This window comes from Anser anser (assembly GCF_964211835.1).
Source record: "Anser anser genome assembly, chromosome: 23".
NCBI lineage: Eukaryota > Metazoa > Chordata > Aves > Anseriformes > Anatidae > Anser > Anser anser.
Window position 1 is genome coordinate 3,549,184 of NC_139744.1, and position 17,960 is coordinate 3,567,143.

Below are 17,960 nucleotides of genomic sequence, written 5' to 3' on the forward strand. Positions count from 1 at the left end.
CGCGCTGACGTCACGCGCAGCGACGTGCTGGCGTCACACGCAGCGTCTCCTGCCGGTGCGCGGTGGCCGCGGCGCTGAGGTGAGGCCGGGCCGGGGCTGAGGGGACCGGGGGGGGTCGGGACCGGGACCGAGGTCGGGGTCGGGGCTGAGCCGCTCTCGTCCCCCCAGGTTGCCTTTCAGCAGCGTGTGGCGACGCACCCGCGGCCTCCATGTCTTTCCTTGTAAGTAAACCCGAGCGCCTGAGGGTGAGTGTTACCCCCCGTCGGGAGCGCCACGGCCCTCCCGGCTCCTTCGGGGCTCCTTCGGGAACCGCGCTTGGCCGCTGCCTGCTTGCACACCTGCTGCTTGAGCGCTTGCGCCTTGCACACTTGCTGCTTGTACCTTTGCTCCTTGCACACTCGCTCCCTTGCTGCTTGCACACTTGCACCCAGAACCCTTGCTCCTTGCACACTCGCTCCCCGCACGCGTGCATCTCCTCCGTCTGCGGCACCCAGCATTTACAACAAATGTCGTATTTAAGGAAAAGCCGAGTCTCTCCGACCTTTCCTCACGAAGCGACTGCCCTCGTTGCACCGCGTACAGCTCTGCTTTTTCTGAACGTAGCCAAGTTTGGGAAGTTGAACGTCAGCGTTGCTTAATTCTGCGTTTTTGAGTGTCAAAGTGATTTGTTTTACACAAGAGAAGAGCTTCTAGTGGCTTAAACCGAAAGGGTTATGCTGTGCTGTGTGTTTTGAGTTGCTGTCACCAGAGACTGGCGCTTTCCAGGACCGGCCTCGCTCACACTAAGCGACATAACCTCTTTTCTCACTGCTTTTACTGAGCTGACAGGCTCTAATGTGCTACTGCTCCTGACTGTTTAATGCCAACTTAATCAACGCTCTGCAAGCCTGAAACTGCATGTTCTATTGCCTATTACATATGTAGCCCTATTTTTTTCAACTTGCGAAGCCAAATAGAATGGTAGAAACATTTCTGTGCACAAGCCAATGCTAGCTCTGAATTTTAAGCATGAATTCTGGAAGAGAACTACAGCTTTACAACATTTGGGTTTTAATTTTACTTCTAGTTAATGGATATACTGTCAAAATAGTTCTCAGAGTTCTAAGACATCATCTTGCTATAAAAAGTTGAATCTTTTTCACACCTGTTACACCCAAGGAAACTTTTATTTGCCTGTATAAGGGTACATAGCATGCTTGCTATTTTCATGTGCATGTATGAAGACTCTTGTCTGAATAATTTAAAATGAACTTTTATTGCAAGTACATGCTATCCAGGAGAGGCGGCAGCACCTAGGGGCTTGCTGGGTGCATGCCAGCATAGTGGCAGAGGAAGGTAATGGTCTTGTCCAAAGTAAGGATGTAGCTCTGATGTTGCAGCTTTTAGATCTTTTTAGATCACAGTAAAATTGTAGAAGTGTTAGGATTGTCTTTTAGTTTTTGTTTTGGGGGGTGTGGAGGGAAGAGGGAGTAGATCGTCTCTGAAGGAAATAACTAATTTTTCTTTTTTTTTTTTTTTTTTCTTTTAGCGGTGGGTGTCGGAAAAGTTCATTGTTGAGGGCTTAAGAGAGTTTGAACTGTTTGGAGGTAAGTTTTCCTCTCGTTAGATGACATTGGGAAGGTTAATTATGATTTATGAGTGAAAATGGGTTTGGAAACTCTGATGATAGCTCCCCAGCGTGCCCGTAGGAGAGCTGGTTGGTTTCTGGTCTGCTTTGTGTGGAACAAGCAAAATCATCCACCACGATGCAGAAATCTTGGTCAGTGACTTAGAAAGCAATCAGAACAAAGGAAATCAAGATCTCATCTAGATTTTGAGCTTCTAAAGGGAGTGGAAAAACTTTCACTACTTTAAATAAATAACCTTTAGACAGTTTCTTCCGTATTTAGGCTAAGTATGTCTGTCATTTGTCAATGTCAGTTTACATTTATGTTGAATATCTGAACAGTAGCACTGTTTGAATCTTTTTAATTCCCATTCTTGTACTACGTTTGATTATTTTTAACGTAATTATCTGTAAATTAAAACTTTGTCTACAATATATTTGTATATATGTGCTATCAGTAAGTATCACGCAGGGTTATTTGCTTAATTTTCATCAGTAAGTTCCAGCTATATTTTTAATGGGTATCTGTTGAACACAATTTGGTGAACAATTAATTTCTTTACTCCAGAGCAGCCTCCGGGTGACTCTCGGAGAAAAGTAAGTGGCTTTTGCAGGCTGTGGTGCTGTGGTTCATTGCATGGAGATTATCCTTGTGAAAGTTTGATTTTTCTTTTTACCTTAGTTATATATTTCATCTCTATATTTAGCTCTACGAGTGTGGAGACAGGTTTCACCCTGGAGTGGAGGTTTTGGTGTGTGGTTTTAAAACTGTACGTGACTAGTCAAAACTTTAAACTTAATTCCTCAGATTTGAGGGTCTCTCTTTTGAGGTGATTTAGATCCGATTCTTCAGAGACGTTAATCTCTTTGAACTCTTTTAGAATCGAGGGAAGAGGTTAGCCTGTGAGACTTCTGAAAACGGCCCCCACATTTTTATTTTGGCCGTTCTAAGCCAGCGTTCCCCTCTGAACACATTGAGTCTGGTTTCCTTACTTTTCCCTGCAGAGCAGTCACGTCAGAGGCTCCAACATCAGAAGCAAACATCGTGTAATTTGCAGTTTGAGGTGACTTCATGTCCCGTTGGCTGCTCTTCTCCAGAGCCGATTCTGAGAGCTTTGCCTCTTAAGAACTAAAGTCACTTACGCACAAGCAATGTCTGTTCAAAAACATACAGCCAAAACGGGGCTGTTGAGAACTTTACCTTTGCTTTTTGTTCTGCAGGCCCTGACTACATGCTGCGTGGTGCTTTATGAGTAATGCCCACAGAATAACACAATTTATAGCAGAATATAGTGGTCTAAATGATTTCCTACCTGCCCACACCACACTGAAACGTTTCTGTGTGCAGGTGTTGCTTTAGTTTAAGGCAGTTACAAACAGGAATTAAGCGTGATTTGTTTATAACTGTGTCAGTTTAAGCTGTTACAATTGATTTTGTGTCAGTGTCTGTAATTTGCTGGCACAAACAAAGCTGAAAACATGAGATATATACAGAATGTTTTGTATAAGGTCAAGTGAATTCACACCTTATTTAATTGCTTAGCTTCCAGCATATGCTGTTGTGGAAGTAAATGGAGATTAGTTAGCATCTGTATCGTTTTTATTAAAATATTCCCTTGTGGTTTTGGACATGACAGTGATATTGGTGACTCTATTTTTACGTCTAAATAAAAGCTCACTTTTTCTATCATGGCTATATTTTAGGCTATTTGCCTAAAAAGGCAAATAATTGGGGGAAGGGGCAGGAGGAAAATTTGTCTTGCTCGTGCTGAAAGGGAGTGAAGGAGTGAGGAGGTGGTGAGGAAGGCAGCAGAACAAAAACAACTTTCCCTCTTTCTAATTCAGACGGATGTGATTTGGCAGAGGCAGATTCTTGCTAGCATCATATAACTGATTTTCTTATGGCATTTATAACAGCAGTTATCTTTCAAAGATTAATTTCCTTAAACCTATTTCCAATTAAAATCTGATCAACAAGCCTGAAGGCTAGCTCCTAATGAATGCCAGGCCATAAAGCCAGTCGTACGTGACTTCATTTCGCAGCTGCTTTTGCTTTTGACCATACACCAAAAGTTGTCCCGTGTGAAACCACAGAGGAGCTTTTTTGCAGTATTTCATGAGTGACATTTCAGTTTAACTTTTTTTTTTTTAAACCCTCGTATGATGTTGGTAAATTTCTGGTAGAGCTCCTTGTGCATTAACTTAGTTATTGGTCACTGCTAACACGAAGACAGGTGAGTGAAGACCTCTGATGTTCTGGCAAACTTTTAAATAGGGATTTTACAGCGTTTTTCCATTCCTGTTGAAACAGCCTACGCCATTCATAAGATTAAATTTATTTAATTTTTCGCATCTGTTTTGTTGGCTTACGCTATATTTGGAGTGGAGTTTATTAAAGCAAACCACTTACGTGCTGCTCCGTGTTTCACCAGCTGTCACTGCTGCACAACGCTGCTTACCAGAGCTTTCCTTTCCTTGGTGGTGCCTTTCTGCTTCAGAGGTTTCCATCTGCCTGTGTGTCTCTGTGTGAAATTGATGGCAGAAGTAACGAGTGATGCAATCCAAGTCAGAATTGACGAGGATCTTTAACACGAGTTTGAAATAGCGAGTAGCAGGTTGCTGCCTGTTTCAGCCAAGCCACAGCACGCTGCAGTGCTAGGACTGGAAGTAAAGGTTTTGAGGTCTGGGGGGTTAGTTACCCTGAAACAGATGCCAGCTAAGTGGCTGTGCTGGAGTTGTTTGAGCTGGAATTGTGTCCTAGCACTGTTCACAAAGCAAAGTTTCACCTTTTCCCATAACTGAAAAATAAACCTATTTTTAAGGTAGACAGAGAGAGGTAAAATGTGTCCTGATCCGAGTCAGTCAAAAAGCTGAGCTTAGGAAGCCTGAATAGCGACTTACTCCCAAGGTATACTTAGAGCTGAAAGCTTCTCAGGAGCTGAACCCTCAAACAGAACCAAAGGCAATTAATTTGTGGTGAATTCATGTCTGCTCTTGTTGCACTACGTTTACCCTTGGCTGAGCGTAGAACAGTGCCTTGTTTTTCAGCTGTCACTGTGTCATTTCCATCTTTCAGCAACGGAAAAAAAGAGTATTCACTGTCACTGCAGGAAAAGGGACAAGCTCTTTCTACCTCATGAATCATAAGGAAAGGTCTGATAAAGGGCACTTGAAGTTGTTGAGGAATGAGTTGGCAAAAATGAGCTGGGGTTCCAAATGTCAGGAGGAGTTAATGTGCTAGAAATTTGACATAACGAAGTCTGGACTTAGACACCAAATAAATTTGGATTCCCATTAGGATGCGCTCCTTGTGACTTTGGAAACTTAAGAGAGTTGCAACGTATAAAGGAACTTGCAAGAAGTTGCTGCTTGGAAAGATTTTTGTGATTGTAAATAAAGCAGATAGCTTTGTGTCAGATGTGTCGGGGTAGCGTAGTTGGTAGGCTTAGGAGCGCTGCTTCCCTGCGTGGTGTGAGTTTTTTTTCTATTCTTTTTCTTTTCTCCCTGTAAGCACAAATGCATCGCAGCTAAATTTTTGCTTTCATTTGGAGCTTTTCTTTTCATGTGTCTGACCTCCATACCTTTGCTAAGGTGGGTTCATCACTTTTATGTTCGGCTGAGCAGCTTCAGCTGCGCTGCTCTTCTCACAGATGAGCGGCTGAAAACCAGAAGCCCCAGCTTCATCAGGCAGGAACGCTGACTGCCACGGTGCAGGGAGGTGCTGTGAACGAGCTTTCCTTTGGCCTTTGCTCAGGCAAGAAGAGGGTGACACAGAAGTTTGTAAATAATAGGAGAAAGACAGTTACTATAAAGCAGTGCTCAAGCTGTCCTGGGGAATAGTAATTGGCTTTATCCAAATATTTCTAAATAAATTTTAGCCTAACCTAAGTGAGAATATTGCCTTTTACGGTTATATGTTTAAAACACAGATGTCTGGATCTTCTGAAATGAGGCATCTCCTGGATTTTGATTGATATTTAACTATTAATTGTTTTAACAGCAGTTAAATTGTCTCTTCTATAATTTTTTCATATTCAGTGTGTATGATAATGAACAGATGACTTTTCTACCACGTGATCTTTACTTCTTTTGACCTGACTTTATTTTTTCCCTAGACAAATGAGGCGAGCTCCGAGTCAATAGCTTCTTCCCCTAAAAGGGACACCATGAGCAACTTCCTACCAGACAGCAGCTGCTACGAGTTGCTCACTATCATAGGTAAGATTACTCGTGGGCTGGAGGATCGGAAGTCTGCTCTGCAAAGAGAATAATTTCTGCAGACTTGTTGGCCTTTTCTTGATTAATTACTTATTTTTTGACATTAGATGCCCTTCTTCTTTGATTTTAAAATCACTTTAATGAAAACTGAGATGCTTATCCTAAAGGCTTGCAACTCAAAGAGGCATGTGGTGCGTTAACAATACTGAGTATAAAGGACAAAGTCAGCAGAAGGACTCCGAAGCCCTGTCCTTGGAGGGGCTGTGGCCAAATCATTTTACTTCTGGCTCAGTTTTGAACTTTAAAGACTGGATAATACCAACTTACTGGCTAGGATAATTTCTCTCACTGGGATACATGCTAGGGGAAATGGTATCTGATGGAACAATTACTTTCTTTCACAAGGCTGTAAATAGCTTAAGTAAATGAGTATAAAGATTATTAAGGGTCAAGGACTGGAGGAGTTCTTGAGAAGCGTGTGCTTCCAGAAATATTGCTGAAGCTTTATTGCCTTTTCTTTCAGGCAGAGGCTTTGAAGACTTGATGGTTGTGAACCTGGCCAGGTATAAACCCTCAGGGGAGTATGTCACTGTCAGAAGAGTTAACTTGGAAGCCTGCACCAATGAAATGGTCACGTTCTTGCAGGTAACATGAATCCACTAATACAACAGTGCAAGTTTAGGAGAGAACAGATGCTTATCAATCCTGTATTCAAATTTCTGCATTTACTAAAATGAATCAAAATATCTTCTTTGTTTTTTAGGGGGAACTTCATGTTTCCAAGCTCTTCAACCACCCTAACATTGTGCCATACAAAGCAACTTTCATAGCAGACAATGAGCTGTGGGTGGTAACATCTTTCATGGCCTATGGTAGGTGGAGAGGGAACACCTTGACTGCCCATCGTATCCTGTTAGATCGGGTTTAAGAGGTGTTGCATCTTTGTTGAAGCATCCTTGTTTTGCTGACCACTGAAGAGGTGTTTTGTTTCTTTTCAGGTTCTGCAAAAGATTTAATCTGTACCCATTTTATGGATGGGATGAGTGAATTGGCGATTGCATATATCCTCCAAGGAGTACTGAAAGCACTTGACTACATCCACCATATGGGCTATGTACATAGGTAAAATAATAATAATTTTTTTAAAATGTCACTATGCAATAAACTTATGTCTGTACCGTGAAGACCGGTGTCTGAAGTCACGACAAGCCACGCTGGCAGGCAGACTTAAGGCTCTGTTCAGGTGCTGTGTAGAGTCTCTGAATTGAGACTGACAGCGAGGGGAAATTTGTCCTGTTGCTGCAAAAGGTCCTGAGTCCGGAACCTCCAGTCCTGCATTTCTCCTTGCCACGGAAACTTTCTTTGGGAAAATGCAAAGTGAGTGAATCGAGTCCTGTTAGTGGTTGTATACGTAGCTTTGCACAGCATTCAGGATGGCCATCAGGACTCTCAGCCTCCTGGTATGCTTTTATCCTTTCCACAGGTGCTTGCTAAGGTTGATTTTTCTCTTCAGTGCTGCAATGTCTTTTAATCTCTTCCTAAATCACCGTGTCCATCCTTTAGGATGTTTTTCCTTTCCTCTGATATATCCTGTTGTGAAAGTAAATTTTAAACACAGAATGCCCTAGGTTATTAGTGGTCACTACGTTTATTGTATGTACTGTAAAAGTTGTTTAGCTCAAGTGTTCCTGCCTTAAATCCTCTGTAGTGCACCTCCGCACTAGCGGTGTTCCTGGGGATGCTGTAAGGAACATAAATCCTCGGAGGGCAGAAAACCGGACTTCTTTTTTTGTTGTTTAAGGAGTGTGAAAGCCAGCCATATCCTGATTTCCGTAGATGGGAAGGTGTACCTCTCTGGCCTGCGAAGTAATCTGAGTATGATTAACCACGGGCAGCGACTCAAAGTTGTTCATGACTTCCCCAAATACAGCATCAAAGTCCTACCTTGGCTCAGTCCTGAAGTCTTGCAGCAGGTGTGTTATAAAAACAAAACTACTGCTTGTGCTCGGTGATACATAGCATCTCTGCATAATTTTCTGAGGTTTTAGGGCCTGTTCTGGGAAAAGAAAAACAGCCACGGTGTTGCTTTTTCTCATGATGAGCATCTTGCTTTATACTTCTTAGCTTAAAACTACCACCACGACCAACAAACCATCCTGTATGCGGGTTGTGCCATTTCTGTTCTAATCATTTGGGTTTTTTCTTCTGCATGGCGAGTCATGAGCATTGCCTGTCCACATTGCGAGTCCACAATTCTTATTTTCCTTTTCTTTTAGAATCTCCAGGGTTACGATGCAAAGTCTGACATTTACAGCATAGGGATAACAGCCTGCGAGCTGGCAAACGGACACGTACCATTTAAAGACATGCCTTCCACTCAGGTACGGTTTAAAGGTTCTTCCTTTCTCTCTTTCATCTGAGCACATGGAAGTGCCTTGCAGCACTGGGTTGTGAAGACAGGAGGGTGCTGAGCCTCCCTGAATTCCCTTCTCATTGCTGCTTTTTCCGTAGAACTGCTGTGCTTCTGTATTAAACCTTCGGTGTCCAAACGCTGAGGACATTAGAAATCTACTGAGAAATTTTAACTGTCGTGTTTGCATGCATGGGATGTTGATGTCCCTTCACTTCCAGATGCTCTTGGAAAAGCTGAACGGAACTGTTCCCTGCCTGCTAGACACCACCACTATTCCTGCTGACGAGCTGACTATGAAAACCTCGCGTTCAAGCGCTAACTATGGGCTGGGTGAGAGCATGGCCATTAGCAACGTGAGAGCAGCCAACGGCGAGTCAGCCCTGCACCCTTACCTGCGGACCTTCTCCGCCTGCTTCCACAACTTTGTAGGGCAGTGCCTGCAGCGGAACCCGGACTTCAGGTAAAGCCAGGCCAAAGCTGCTCTTCGGGGCCATGCCACAAGCACCGTTCTAGGGGCTGACTGAACCAGGAGAGCCAGCAAAGGTTGTTTGAAGTTTTTTTCCAAAACTATAGCTGCGTGAGGATGTGGTCTGCATTGAGAAGAGTATGCAAAGTACGCAGAACAAAAGCAGGTTAAAATATTCTTTAAGAGAGCCTGAAGAATTTCAGAGTTCAGAGCTCTGCTTTGCAACCTTCTCTGGGGAGCGGAGGGGTCCTGCCCTGTCTTTCTGGTGCTCATCAGACCACTCCACGAGGTGTGAAGAGCAGGAATAGCTTTCTGCTGTGTTAGTGGGTTCAGTCTTCACAGACAGTTTGAGTGCCAGAGCTGCTGTGAGGGAGGGGATGGGACACGGTTGTGACAGTGAACTGCCCGCAGAACTCCACTTGAGCATCTTGAAAGGACAAAGTGTCACTGACTGATTTTTCTTGTGTGCTTGCTTTATTCTAACTCCCTTCTGCAGGCCCAGTGCAGGCGCTCTCCTCAATCATCCCTTTTTCAAACAGGTAAGGAACTCGTTTAATATGCAGAGAACAGCGGCTTTTTTGCAGTCATTAGCTTCCTGTGTCACTGAAGCCGAGGGTGGGAGTGTTGAGTTGCTTAATCCTTTCAGATCACAGAAAAATTAAGTTAGTTTGGTGCAGCGTGGTGATCGTCAGCTTCTCCAGGAAGGTGGATGGGGGATGAGGTGAATGTTCTCTGGGAGTGAGGTAGCTCTTGAAGCAGCTGTCTGTTCTGTGGTGCTGCAACTTCTTTTCCTTGCTGAGGCACACAAGTGCTGCTGGAAGGACTGTATGCGAAGCGCCTTCCTGTTACAAGATGCAGAGCAGAAATCCTTTGCACCTCTTGCTGCAGGCAGGAGGATAGCACTGTTTTACTTGCTGCCTGCCTGTGTAGGGAGGCATTTCAGCAGCTGAGTTCTCTCCTTTTTGTGCAGATCAAGCGCCGTGCTTCTGAAGCACTCCCTGAACTTCTGCGCCCCGTCACCCCAATCACCAATTTTGAAGGAACACGGCCCCAGGATCCCAGTGGCATTTTTGGGCTGGTGTCAAACCTGGAGCAGCTAGACGTGGATGACTGGGAGTTCTAGAACAAACAGGGACTATACGTGGTTCTGGAGGAGCTTCCTGGACATTGTAATTTATTGGTCCTGTTCATAAAAGGTGATGAATGTTACACGTAGAAGAGTTTACAGGTCCTTGGGAAGGAACTTCAGCTGCCTGTTTACTTGGAAAGTAGCCTGGAAACAAATGGACAGACCTGAGCTGGAAAAGGCTCAACCCCAAGGAACTGTGGAATATCCCCGTTGGTACAGTGCCCCACCAAGCCCCAGTCCTTGCAGCTGAGAACACTAGGGTGGGTTGAGCGAATCTGTTTAGTTACGGTCTCTATTTCTGTTTCTAAAAATCACTGGCTTCCTTGTATCACAGTCAGAGGCTGTATGTCCCTGTCCTCTTGTTCTTTCTTTTTTAAGGGTGCCTTAGAGTTAAGAAGGGGAAGGAGGCAGCTCTTAGCTTTGGGCATTTTCTTAGAGCTGGTCAGATTAGTTACAGCGTTGTCACCAGGTAACTTTTGAGGGGGGGGGGGGAAGGAGTGTGCTCTTAGTCACTGCTTTGGGGTGGAAAATTGGAAATAGAGGATGACCTGATTCCGTTTTGGGCACGTTCACTACATTGGACGTTCCTCTGCAGCACTGAGTTCTTCTCCAGTTTGGGAGAGCCCTTGAAGAGACTCCTCAGTCGATGCTGAGTACTCTGAACTCCAGGTCAGACAGGGCAGGGCATTCCAGCCTCTTCTCCCGTGGCTGCCTGGGTCAACAAATGCAGTGTGTAATTCTGTGCAACGTACCAGCATTTTTACTCCCCACAGCGTATCTAGCTCAGCCTTCTGTTAGCTGGGCTGGTTTGACAGCATGAAACATTCACACCAGCTTGTTCTCACTGACTTAACTTGGCATAGAGGGAAAGTAATTTGATTTTCATGCAAAAAACCTCTTATTCACAACTCTTCTTTCACCATCATGTACAGAATTATCTTAAGCCTTCTCTTACCATTGCTGTTCCACCTTCCCTGACTGAGTGCCAGGTTAAAAAAAAATCCTCTGCTTGCTTTTCACATGGCTTCCCTCGATTCATGGCTGTGGCAGCTCGCCCCCATTCCATGGTATTTGTTTTTGGAGGTGTGTTTAAGGCTTTTAGTTTGACCTTTCCAAGGACCGCAAGTGCTGGAGGTCTTTCTACTCTTCAATGAAGCACTGAGAATCCAGTCCTGCAGGTGTGGTTGATGGGAGTAGTGGTGCTGGCAACAGGTCCTTCTTGTGTTTATAAACTGTACTTGAACCCAGATAAAGTTTGTTACTCTAGTTTTTTGCCAAAACAAATAAAATATTTCTGAAGTTTTTAAGCCTGCTGTTTCTGCAAGGTGAGGGGGTAGATCACAGCAGTGATGACAAGCTAGCTCTGCAAACTTACGGTCTTCCCTGCTCCTTACTTAAGAGGCTTTATCTTCTACCTCAGCTCATGAAGTCTGCATCTTGCCAAAAGATGCATCCCTCTCGCCCAAGCTTGCATGGGGATGGGGTTAGTGGTACTTGCAGCAAGAAAAAAAATCAAAGTGCCACTTGCAGCATAAAACCTTTGGGGTGGTGTTAGTGACGTGCTTCCTCACAGAGGGCTGGTTCCCCAGAACTCTCCTGTTGCCCAAGTCCTAAAGCCTGCTTGACTTACCTCTTGAACTCCCCTGGGAACCAGGAGGCAAGCAGAAGAGACAGGAGGAACACACTCCTGTGAGCTGTAATAACCCACACATACCTGCAGAAGTCTAGCTTACTTTCTAATGCGTTAGCATGTCTAGGGTGATGGATGAACTTAGCACAAGCTAATTGTTCTCGTTCCTCTCCCTGCTTTCAGCTTACTACACAATTAAAGGTTACAGACTTAAACTTTAGGGTTGGGATTGCTCCCCGTAACTTAGGGATGGTTTTATGCTTCCACAGCTAGCAGTCAGACACAAGCAGGATCAGCGCAAAGTTAGGCGTGAAACAGCAGTACCTTGTCAAAAAAGCTGTTATGAAATAACTGAGCAGTCTTTAACCCTTCCCCAGGTCCGCTGCTGCACTCAGCCAGGCCATCATGCGGTCCTGCTAGCGGCACAGTGGTACTTAGCCACAACTCTGAGCTTACCTCTTCTTGTGCCTTCACAGAGCAGCGAACAAAGCCCTGGCACCAGTCATGACGGCATTTTAGTAACAGCTGGCTGGATAAACACGCACTGGCTACAGCTGCTGGTCCCAAGGCAACTGCTGTGATCAGTATTTTTTTTTTCCCCCACAAAAACTTTATTCAGCTAGATACAAAACAGTGCTTCGCTATTGTGGAGCCTCTCCGTGGTCTGAATGCTCCGATTCCTCCTCCTCCTCCGCCTTGTGTTTTTCCAGTTTTGCCATGAGCTCTGAAACACAGGAAGAGGCAGGCTGAGACTCCGGGTATGGGAGATGTCCAGCAGCGAAGCTGGGGGCCCAGGACGCGTAAACATCCCTCTCCCCAGGAACCCAGGGGAGCTACCAGAAGTCACTCGCCTACACAGAGGCTGAGCTAGGAGCTACCGCCCTTCGCTGAGCCCAGGGCATCTGACGCTGCAGTCAGGGCATCGCTGACCTGCCAGCGAGAGCCTCAGACAAGCCCCTGTTCCCCAGCACCCTCCCCCTGCCCTCAGCAGGGTCACCTCCCCGAGTTCCTCATCTGGCCAAGCACAAGACGCTCGTCTCACACCCAGAGCCCACCCAGGCCCTGACCCGGTGTCTCCAGGCACTAAAGGAAGTTCTGCCTGCAGCCAAAAGCTGCGAGCCCCAGCTTAGGGCCAGGGCAAGCACCACGCACACACATCGGGCACTGGTGCTGTGCTGACGCGCCAGGTGAAAGCCCTCTCCCCCAGGCTGAAGCCCTCTTTCCCTCACCTTTTGCTGGGTTGAAGACGCCGTTGGTTTGCTTGTCACACACGTAACAGCGCTGGGATTTCCGATAGTGCTGGAGGGCACAGCTCTCACAGAAGTAATGCCTACACCTGTAAGGGGAGACAGGTGCCACTGCCAGTCACCAGACACAATCGCTGCGTCCAGGAGTTAGATAAAATTGATTACTGAGCCCTGAGGGATGCAAAAGCAAGCTACGTGCACAGCTTCCTCTGGAGCACTGGCCCCATTCCCCCGCTGTACTCAGGAAACGTGTTTCAGCACTGCTTTACTGACACAAAAGTGATTGCAGAGAGCCATCCGTGAGCTCTTCCAGGGTCACCACAGGTTCAAGCGCTGAATTTAGCAGGTTGTGGTGTTGCCTGTGGGGAAGTGTGGAGGTATCAGGCAGCCAGCGCTGTGGGCGAGGGCTGGCAGTGTGCGATGTCCCCCTCTGTACCTTATCCTCAGCCTCTTGCCTTCCCCATGCTTCTGTTTCTCTGCTCACACCCTGCAGTGTCATTCAGTGTTCAGGAGGAAAGAAAGAACAAAACCTCAAGGGGAAGATGATGCAATCAGGCAGCATCTTTTGGAAATCTGGAAGGTGCATGGACAACAACGGCTTGGGATCCCTACCAAGGAGATGCTTCCGATGTAGTTACGAGGCTCCCTGGGTACCTGAGGCTTTCCACGCCCACCAGAAGAGCCACAGCAGACAACAGGCAGGTTCCACCCAGCAGCCTGCAGGCAGTGACTCTTTTTGCCTCCAGTGAATGACTAGTGGACTCGATCCACGACAGATGTTTGGCTCCCCCCTGCCAAAATAACCACTTACTTGGTGACCACGGGGTTCTTGAAGGAACTTCTGCAGATGAAGCATTTGAAAGGCATGTCCTCCTCGTCGCTGCTCACCTCGTAGTTTTCTTCGTCTGCACAAGAGAAAGTTAACCAGACTGGAGCAAGAGCAGAGGCAGCCAGGCCAGCTGACGCGTGGGACGCAAAATATTAAACACGGAGAGAGCACAGCAGGTGGGATTGAATCCCTGCTGGAAACAATAGGGTTCTGGCATCTGGGTGTCACTGATGTCAGTAACACGCGTGGGACTGAGATATAATTAGTCTAATGAACCAGCGTGCCTGTTGCTCATCTCACAAGAGCAAATTTTTATAGCAGCGAGTGGGCGACGCAGAAGGGACATATCCTCCAGCCCCCTACTTTTTTGATTTTTTTTTTTCCCAAAGCAGCTGCTACCAAACACTTCAGCTCCAACTGAGCAGAGCCTGCACCCATCCCCGCAACTGCGCAGGGGTTCATGAGCGACACTCAGCAGCAGTCCTGGGCCACAGGTATGGATGCCGAGTGAGAAATAATGACGTAGCATGGAAGCACTCCAGCTTCGGGGCATCCGTGGGGCAGGAAATGGTTGCACCTCCCCAGCTCCACAAGGCTCCCTGCTGGCACTCATACAATAGCGTGCTACACTCTGTACAGACAGGGCGAATAACTCTCCCTGGTGTCAGTCGGTGGTTATCTGAAAGCAGCAGATTTGCTCAGCACTGTCAGTGGTTCCTGGCACTAAGCTTATCCCACAGCAGGGAGTTCCACAGCTTTGTGGAACAGAGTCCTTTCTGTCCAGTATTAATTCAACCCATGGCCTATGCAATTTGAGACAACACAGTCCCTGAGTCATGTTCACTCCAGAGTATGAGGGAAGGCAGAACCGTGTGGCCGTCGCCACAATCAGCCTCGGGAGAGGCAGAGCAGAGGGGTGGTGCCGTACCATTGACTCCATAGCGGCCTTCATCCAGCTCCCGTTCAATCTGCCAGCCGTGTTTGTAGTCCGAGCGGTCGTGGAGGAATTTGCAGCTGTCTGAGGAGCACAAAGACAGACAGATAAACACCCTTCGTCCCGCTGCCTAGCTGCCCACTAGACACCTCGTTCAGGGGCAGCCTGAGCTGTGCCCAGGACCAAGTGAAACCTGATTGTTTCCCCACCCAGCCCTGCTCTTCCTCCCAGGGCAGTGCCAAGCAGGCCATATCTCCTCCTCAGGACTGACAGGCCACGAGCACTGTGCTCTGTATGCCACAGCGACAGATCCAGCACTGACCCACGTGGGAAGTGGGATATGGATCAGGAAATCCCATCCCTCCCACAGCCTCAAGTGAGATGAACGTTATACCAAACCATTTTGCAACAGCACCACATTCTAGCTCTGCAAACAAGTGCCTGTAAAGCAGTAAGTGCACATCTGCGTGCCACAAACGTGGGATCACCAGCTGGACTAGATCCCTTCGGATCCCTCTGCAGATCTGGTGCAGCACACATTCAGCTGCAGGCAAGGCCCACTCACCTCCGAAGCCGCAGAACCCCGTTTCTTTGTAATCCTTACAGATGTCAGGCTGGTAGTCCCATCGCACCGTGGCCCGCAAGTGCTCTGGAGCACGGATGGGTCCTTTTCTGAAAGGGTGGGAGAAGGCTCAGGCCAGCTGCGCCGCTGCGGTGGAGAAGGCCCCTGGGGGCCTGGTCAGAACCAGACACCGGACTCATTAGACAGGAACAAGTCGGCAGGATCAGCAAAGTTCAAGCCCCAAACAAGTGCCTTTGGGGACAGCGCCTGAACTCCTCTGTGATCGCACTCCTCCAAGGCTCATCCCAACCTACCTGACCATTCCTGAAGAGGCATTTCCCATGGACGTGTCCTTGGGCTTCACATACTTCTGATAGTTGTTAATACCACGGTAGATTTTATCATCTTCCTTTCCTCTCAGTTCCTAGGAAAGGGAAGAAAAAAAAAAAGTTATTAATGGTCAGAAGAGCTTCACATCTTCACGTCCCAGATAGCTTTTACATCTCTGACAACAGTCTCCCAGCCCAGCCCTGCCTTCAGTCAGCAAGGCTGACTGACCTCCTGGATCTTCTGGCTGCGCTCAAAGATGGCCTGGGCATCTTTCTCCTTCTCCGTGTCCAGCTCATACACTGCTGTGGCCCCCATGTCTTCTGGGCCAACGGGTTTCTGAAAAGCAAGAACAACTTTTGACCACAGTGAAGTGAAAACAGAGCTCCTTGGCTACCTGGAGGGTGGGTCACAGAACTGAGCACGGCCTGCTTCACCTTCCAGCAGTTTGTAACTTCCTCTACCACTTGCCAGAGTGAATCCCCCACAGGCTGGATCCAGTGCTTGCAGAGGCCAGGATGCTAATTACTGATTGCTCCTGAGTTTTAGCCTGCAAAGTCAGGACATGCTCGTCCTCACTTTACTCCTCAAGCTCAGCCTTGGCTTAGCGAGAAACTGAGCTCAGGTCTCCCGTGTCCAACACTTCAATCATGAGACAATCCTGCCTACACGCAGGATATTACATCCAAACTTTAACCCAGCTGTGGGTGGCTTGCACTCAGTTTTAATACAGTGATCTGGTTTAGATTCCTCTTGAATGCACCGAACAGACACCTATTCCAGCTCTCCAGGAATGGCTGCATAGAAACTGAAGAATAATTATAACCAGCCTAAACTGAAAACAAATCCAACTTATATGCCAAAAGCTTCTGGAGCCCGAAGGCTGTCACCTCCTCCTCCTCCTCTCTTCCCATCTTCCTGCAGCAAGTAGCGCAAACAATATGCAGCCCCCCCTTTGCAGCAGCCAAAGTGGTGAATAATTACAGCACGAGTTTTCATATTAGTCTCTAATGGGATAAGGAGACCCAAGTCTGATCCCACATCTTTGACTGGGGACAGCTGGACATTATTCCCATTTTATACAGAACAAATGGAGGCACAGAGACTAAGGAAACAAGTCTGAAAAAGAATAAGAAGAATCAATACACCAAACGTTGGTACTTGCTTTTAATACTACTTATATCCTGACCAGACTCTTACTAATAGGCACAATTTCACTGCATAAAGAGGAAAGTTAGAGAAAAAAAACAGTGGGAAGAGCTCCAAACCTTCACAACTGATTTCTCTCCACTCCAGTTGTTAACAAGACCCTCGGGTGTCCCCTGTCAATCCTAAATAAACACTGACCTCTCTGTGTAGCTTTTACCCCATCACTAGTCACAAGAATAAAGATGGGAGCACCTTCTAAATTACTTGAATTCCTTGGGGACGAAGCTGTTCTAAAGCTGTAAACACAAACCTAACAATTAGGGAAACCTGATTCAAGAGCTCCGTCTCCTGAAAACTTTGTGTGACGTGGGGCAAGTTCGATGCCATCGTGAGGTTTTAACTCCCGCCTCTACGAGAGGACGACCAACCTTAGGTGGCCTCCCAGTAACGCAGGGGGCATCGAGAGAACAAACTCAGCATGAGGTGCTTGTGTATGATGAGGCAAAGGACACAGAAACGCATCTATAGGTAAAAAGCAAGAACAGCCGATCCCACACCCACGGAGCCTCCCTGGCCAGCCGGAGCTGCCCTCGCGCCCCGGGACCCCCGCCGCGCTCCGTCCTTACCGCCGACCTGGTGGATTTGTAGGTGACGCCGATCTCCTTTGAGGGATCCTCGTCCTCGCTGCTGCTCGCTGCGTACGCGGGCCTCTCCTTCGGGCACCGCCTGGTCTGGGGGGCGAGGAGGCAGCGGGGTGAGGGCGGGCAGGACCCCCAGGACCCCCAGGACCCCCAGGACCCCCCAGGACCCTCAGGGCGCCGCGCCCAGCCCGGATCAGCGCCCACCCCCCCCCCTTTACCTTCTGGATCATGGGGTTGGGGGTCTCCCGCCGCCTCTCCTTGCGCACCACCGTGCTGCCCTCCTCGCCGCTGCTCTCTGGGGGAGGAAACCCGGGGCTGAGGGGGGAGCCCGAGGGGGGAGCCCGGGGGCCGAGCCCCCCTCCCCCGTCCCAGGACACGGCCACAGGGCGGGCACCGCGACCGCCCCCTCACACCCCTCGGCTCCCCCCGCGCCGTAACAGCCCGGCTCCGGTCCCAGAGCCCCCGGTGACCCTCACCCCCCTCCTGGTCGCTGCTGGGCCGCTTGCGCCGCCCCCGGCCCGCCGCCGGGCCCCGCTTCTTGAAGACGAAGCCGCACACCGGGGCCCCGTCCGCCATCTTGCGGCCTCGCGGCGGCCCCGCGCCATGGCGCCCCCTGCGGGACGGGAGGGGCGGGGCAGGGGCGGGGCCCGGGGGAGGCCACGCCCCCTCCTCCTCCCCCCGCCGGCTGCCGGGGGGCCCCGCGCGTCGCCATGGCAACCGGCAGCGCCGCGGGGCTGGGGGGGGTGGGGAGTGTGCAAGGGTGTGTGTGCACGGGGGGGGTGTGTGCACGGGGGGGGTGCAAGGGGGTG

The 17,960-nt window shown here is 48.3% G+C and overlaps 2 protein-coding genes across 5 annotated transcripts; one reads left to right on the forward strand and one right to left on the reverse strand.

The window, feature by feature from the left end:
• Positions 1 to 3: 3 nt before the first annotated feature.
• Positions 4 to 11,139, forward strand: STRADA (STE20 related adaptor alpha). 4 transcript variants are annotated; one of them, XM_083809039.1, is made up of 13 exons: positions 4 to 79; positions 169 to 245; positions 1,529 to 1,586; positions 2,175 to 2,203; positions 5,722 to 5,824; positions 6,348 to 6,469; positions 6,588 to 6,696; positions 6,823 to 6,946; positions 7,626 to 7,797; positions 8,101 to 8,205; positions 8,456 to 8,697; positions 9,200 to 9,242; positions 9,674 to 11,139. In XM_083809039.1, the coding sequence occupies exons 2-13, from the start codon at positions 210 to 212 to the stop codon at positions 9,824 to 9,826; spliced, it is 1,296 nt and encodes a 431-aa protein (XP_083665165.1). In that variant the 5' UTR covers positions 4 to 79; positions 169 to 209; the 3' UTR covers positions 9,827 to 11,139. The 4 variants fall into 4 exon arrangements, with proteins under 4 accessions (XP_083665165.1, XP_083665164.1, XP_083665162.1 ...); XM_083809036.1 differs by lacking the exon at positions 2,175 to 2,203 and having other exon boundaries at positions 39 to 79; positions 169 to 221; XM_083809038.1 differs by lacking the exons at positions 169 to 245; positions 2,175 to 2,203 and having other exon boundaries at positions 22 to 79.
• Positions 11,140 to 11,959: 820 nt separating this feature from the next.
• On the reverse strand, positions 11,960 to 17,786 carry LOC310885554 (E3 ubiquitin-protein ligase RNF113A-like). The gene is made up of 10 exons (XM_083809040.1): positions 17,628 to 17,786; positions 17,370 to 17,446; positions 17,137 to 17,241; positions 15,593 to 15,700; positions 15,349 to 15,458; positions 15,038 to 15,144; positions 14,467 to 14,556; positions 13,521 to 13,614; positions 12,692 to 12,798; positions 11,960 to 12,186 (listed from the first exon to the last, which is right to left on the reverse strand). The coding sequence occupies exons 1-10, from the start codon at positions 17,725 to 17,727 to the stop codon at positions 12,104 to 12,106; spliced, it is 981 nt and encodes a 326-aa protein (XP_083665166.1). The 5' UTR covers positions 17,728 to 17,786; the 3' UTR covers positions 11,960 to 12,103.
• Positions 17,787 to 17,960: the final 174 nt, after the last annotated feature.

Bases quoted from the DNA above. Each gene is read 5' to 3' on its own strand.
- STRADA (XM_083809039.1), top strand. From the start codon at position 210: ATGTCTTTCCTTGTAAGTAAACCCGAGCGCCTGAGG. The intron at 1,587-2,174 runs GTAAGTTTTCCT...TCTTTACTCCAG, and splicing joins AGAGTTTGAACTGTTTGGAG to AGCAGCCTCCGGGTGACTCT. The intron at 2,204-5,721 runs GTAAGTGGCTTT...TTTTTTCCCTAG, and splicing joins CGGGTGACTCTCGGAGAAAA to ACAAATGAGGCGAGCTCCGA.
- LOC310885554 (XM_083809040.1), bottom strand. From the start codon at position 17,727: ATGGCGGACGGGGCCCCGGTGTGCGGCTTCGTCTTCAAGAAGCGGGGC. The intron at 15,459-15,592 runs GTCAGTCAGCCT...TCCCTTTCCTAG, and splicing joins GCAGCCAGAAGATCCAGGAG to GAACTGAGAGGAAAGGAAGA. The intron at 13,615-14,466 runs GTACGGCACCAC...TCTCTTGTGCAG, and splicing joins AGGCCGCTATGGAGTCAATG to ACGAAGAAAACTACGAGGTG.